The sequence below is a fragment of the Neofelis nebulosa genome, chromosome 11 (genome assembly GCF_028018385.1).
Source record: "Neofelis nebulosa isolate mNeoNeb1 chromosome 11, mNeoNeb1.pri, whole genome shotgun sequence".
Taxonomy (NCBI): domain Eukaryota; kingdom Metazoa; phylum Chordata; class Mammalia; order Carnivora; family Felidae; genus Neofelis; species Neofelis nebulosa.
In genome coordinates, this window is record NC_080792.1 from 72,987,651 (window position 1) to 72,991,956 (window position 4,306).

A 4,306-nucleotide genomic window follows, 5' to 3' on the forward strand; every position below is an offset into this window, starting at 1 on the left:
ACTGTCCGAGGAGTGAACATTGTGTTCCGCATTTAATACATTAATACATTAATAAAATGAGGCTTAGCGAAGTACAGCCTATTGCCTGAGGTCACACAGCTATGAAGTGTAATTAGGAAGTGTAGCTTCCCGCATTTGAACCCCCGTCTCTTAGGCTCCAAAACTACAGTCAGTCAGTCGTGGGAAAGGACTGCGCCAACCGCTCAAACCCAGAAAAAACGTGAAGAAAATTAAGCCTGGGAGAGGGGCTTCAGTGCGCGGGGTAATTTGCAGACGCTCCCTGCTGGCGGGGACAGCGCGACCTGTCCTTCAGTCCCGGACCTTCAGCCGGTCCTGCCGCGGCAGACTGGAGCGGTAGTGGAAGCTGAAGTGGTATCGGCGCAGGACCGGCTGCAGTGGCTGGTGCGGAGGTGGAAGCGCCATGTCCGAGCCGCCCCCGCGGGGTGCTGAGCGCGACATTTTCCGAGACACGTGGGTGCGGTACCTAGGTGAGAGGGGGCCGGGGGTGCGCGAGGGGCTCGGCGACCCCTCACCATGTGGCTGGAGAGGTAGGGGTCGCCAGACGCTGGTCAGGGGCCTGGAGAAGGTGGAAGGATCTTAGTTCTCATTCTGCCCGGGCCAGAGACTGGGCTCAGAGAGGGCTAGGGACTTGCCCAGAGTCACACAGCTCAGGTCGGCCCACCCCTGCCCTCGGGGTCTGTCTGTACAGATCAGTGTCCCAGGTGTAAGCTCCAAACGGGCTAGGAGGAACGGGGGGGGGGGGGGGGGGGGTACTGGCTGTAGAGTCAGATTATGGGTCCTCATACGGATTCAGTTTGACTCTCGGTTTTCTCAGCGTAAAGGAATGAACGCAGCGTCTCTCTCATGGGGTGGTAGTTGTAAGGGTAGAAAGAGATAAGGCACAGGAAAGGCCTGGCACATGGTGAGTACCTCATCAGGGAACTTGCTCTTAGTCTCTCCATTAGTGCTCATGCTTCTAGAACCCAGACTGGGAAGGCAAGTGAGTGATGATAATGGTGACTGTACTCAGCAGTCCCACAATGGCCCTAGAATGGAGGTGGTTTCATGGACGCCTCTTTATAGACTGGGAATCAAAAGCTGGGAGAAGTAAAATCACTTACCTAAGGTCACCCAGCTCCTCCTTAGCAGGCTAGGAATTAGGACTAGTGCCCCCTTGTGGAGCAAACCATACCCACTCCTACCCCTGGAATTAAATGTCTCCCCTCCAACAGGCTATGCCAATGAGGTGGGAGAGGCATTCCGCTCCCTGGTGCCAGCGGCTGTGGTGTGGTTGAGCTATGGTGTATCCAGCTCCTACGTGCTGGCGGATGCCATTGACAAGGGCAAGAAGGCAGGAGATGTGAGTGTTAGCCTGCCTCTCAACCCCCGACCCTAGTCCACTCCCTTGTGATTTAGTCCCCAGCCTTGCATGTGGTAAAATCCCTTGTGGGACAGTCCAACCCCTACAACCTTGCCTGGTGCAGTCCATACCCCCATCCTGTTTGTAGGGTGCTACATCCTGCCCCCAGCCCTGAATTGGTACAGTCCAGAACTGACACCCCCAACCGGCCACTTCCCTCCCCTGGTCCAACCTCATGCCCCTTGTCCACAGCGTTTCCCACCTCTGCCCTGCTGGATGAAGTATCTCTTGTCCCTACCAGGTACGAAGCCCTGAAGCAGGTCGCAGCACCAGGGTGACTGTGGCTGTGGTGGACACTTTCGTGTGGCAGGCTCTGGCTTCTGTGGCCATCCCAGGCTTCACTATCAACCGTGTGTGTGCTGCCTCTCTCTACATCCTGGGCACCGCCACCCGCTGGCCTCTGTCCATCCGCAAGTGGACTACCACTGCACTGGGGCTTCTGGTCATCCCTGTCATCATCCACCCCATTGACAGGTGAGTGCCCCTTCCAGCCTCAGGGATCATCCACTCTACAGGTGGAGATAAGCTCTGAGAGACATGGTGTCCCCACTTTGCACACAACAGTAGCAGCAGAGGCAGGGCTGGCACTCAGGACTCCTCAGGTAGAAAGGACAGTCTGTGTCCTCCTCATATGATCCTGGCAGGTACTTTGGCAGTAAACATAAGGAGGATGCCTTGAGGGAATGGGACACAGGACCAGTAAGTTCTAGAAAGAAAACCTAGTGTTACAAAACAACCGGAGGCAGGCAGGAACAGGTGCGCATTGGAGGGGATGGGTTTGGGGAGATTTTGGTGACAGGAGCCCACCTGAAACTGGGCTAAGTAAAATAAGAATTAATTGCTTCATGAAACTGAAAAGTCCAGAGTTATGCTGCTTTCAGGCATGGCTGGATCTAGGCACCCAAATGATGTCATTAGGGGTCTTGGTCTCCCCATCCTGCTGTCTGTCTTCTGACACCACCCCCTATTGGCATGGCTGGATCTAGGCACCCAAATGATGTCATTAGGGGTCTTGGTCTCCCCATCCTGCTGTCTTCTGACACCACCCCCTATTGGCTTCACTCATATTCTCCACAGGGGAGCAGAGATGGCTTCCAGCAGTTCCCAGCTTCCATCCTACCAGCTTAGCAAGACCTATAGGAAGCTTCTTATAGTTGACCATAAATAAATAAATAAATAAATAAATAAATAAATAAATAAATAAAGTCCCAAGGAAGGCTGTCATTGGTCTATTCTGGACTGAGTGCCTAGTCCTGAGCCAATTTCCCTTTTCTGATTGGCCAGGTGTGGGTCATGTGCCTGCTCATAGAACCAAAGATGGGCCAACCTAGATCAACATAGAGTGGGAGGAGCAGTCTTTTCCCGAGGGAACATAGCTGACCCAAAGGCCCAAGGGTGAGCCTTGTAACCTCTCTGTGCCTCAGTTTCCCCAACTGAATAGAGAAATGGCACTGTGTCCTGCATCTAGGAATCCCTTTGCTGGCCCTGACTTCCTGCCTCCCATTCCCCCACTAGCACCCACTGGTCACCTGCTCATCACTGTCCACTGTCCCACAGATCAGTGGACTTCCTCCTGGACTCCAGCCTGCGCAAGCTCTACCCTTCAGTGGAGAAGCCCAGCTCCTCCTGATCCTGCCCTGGTACCTGGTCTGTGAGTTGGCCTACTCCCTGCTCTGGTCCAACTTCCTCCTCTTGCCAGGGGATGTGGATGCCTGGCTTTCTGGGGTCTAAGGCCCTGGCGTCTGAGTATATTTGAGCCCAATGGAAAGTGAGAGACAAAGGCCTCAAGGAGCAGCAGCTGCAGTAACTCACAGAAAGGGGACACCTGAACCCTATTTGCTTCCATGGAATCCGTGATACTGAGTGGGAGTGGACCTGTCTTTTGACAAGGAAGTAACATCCTCCCATGGAGGATAAGCAGACTGAGGCCCAGATAGGGCCAGGAATACAGCCAAGATCACTTGGCAAGCTGGGGACCCAGGAGTCCCAGTGGCTTGGCCCCATGGCAGTATGGCTGGACGGAGGAGCAGCAGACACATGGAGAAATGTAGCAGTGCAGTGGCGGGCACCCTCAGGACTGATTCTCCGGCCAGCCCATCCCTGGTGCAGGAGCTGCTCGGACCTGCCTGGAAGGCAGGACAGCCCCCGGCCCAATAAATCCTCAAAAAGTTGAGTTCTCTTCTCCTTTCCTCTTGGGGATGAGCAGGGGTGTGGTGGTGGGGAGCAAGCCTGGGGGCCCTCAGAGGTGGAGGCCAACTTTGGCTATGCATTGCTTGCAATAGCCAGCACTGGGCCTGTCTGTACCTCCCCACCCACCAGTGCTCCCCTGCAGATGCCTGGGATCCCACCCTTGGTGCTGTCAGCCTCCTTTGGGCATTGACCTCTTTGCAGGCCTAAAGCACCAATACTTCTGGAAGGGGAGCCTGTTGGGCAGGAACCACCTGAACCTGAAGGTGCCTGAGGTGAAGACAGCCCCATATGAGTATCACAGAAGACTCAGGAGTCTTGGAGAAAAAAGAGTGACCCGGTAGTAGGGGGCAGGGGCTGTCCCTGGGAGCACTGTAGGAAGGGGGACATTCCTCCTTGATTCTGGGCCAGCCCCTTTTTTGGCTGTTAACAACTTGGAGGGGTAGAGAGGTGGGGAATGGGGTTTTGGATGTGGAGCAGAAACAGGTCTAGGTCTCTGTCACTCAGCACTGCTCCAGGCCACACATCAGTTCCAGCTGAGACCCTGGCCATGCCCCTTGCAGCCCAGGTACAGACTGGGGGGGCTAACCCCACCCCGGAGAGACCCCCTGCACCTGGATGGGGACTTCTAGGAGCCAAGGGACTGGGCAGGACTGCTAGTGAGACAAGATGGGGGCTCCAGTTGTGGTTCATGCTCTG

The 4,306-nt window shown here is 55.2% G+C and overlaps 1 protein-coding gene across 2 annotated transcripts; it reads left to right on the forward strand.

The window, feature by feature from the left end:
* The first annotated feature begins 258 nt into the window (after positions 1 to 258).
* MTFP1 (mitochondrial fission process 1) lies at positions 259 to 3,593 on the forward strand. 2 transcript variants are annotated; one of them, XM_058690818.1, is made up of 4 exons: positions 259 to 488; positions 1,233 to 1,360; positions 1,662 to 1,894; positions 2,936 to 3,593. In XM_058690818.1, exons 1-4 carry the CDS (start codon positions 422 to 424, stop codon positions 3,048 to 3,050), a joined length of 543 nt encoding a protein of 180 aa, XP_058546801.1. In that variant the 5' UTR covers positions 259 to 421; the 3' UTR covers positions 3,051 to 3,593. The 2 variants fall into 2 exon arrangements, with proteins under 2 accessions (XP_058546801.1, XP_058546802.1); XM_058690819.1 differs by having other exon boundaries at positions 265 to 488; positions 2,978 to 3,593.
* Positions 3,594 to 4,306: the final 713 nt, after the last annotated feature.

Excerpts from the sequence above, each read along its gene's own strand:
- MTFP1 (XM_058690818.1), top strand. The coding sequence starts at position 422 with ATGTCCGAGCCGCCCCCGCGGGGTGCTGAGCGCGACATTTTCCGAGAC. Across the intron at positions 1,361-1,661 it reads AGGGCAAGAAGGCAGGAGAT|GTACGAAGCCCTGAAGCAGG; the intron begins GTGAGTGTTAGC and ends TGTCCCTACCAG. Across the intron at positions 1,895-2,935 it reads ATCATCCACCCCATTGACAG|CACCCACTGGTCACCTGCTC; the intron begins GTGAGTGCCCCT and ends TTCCCCCACTAG.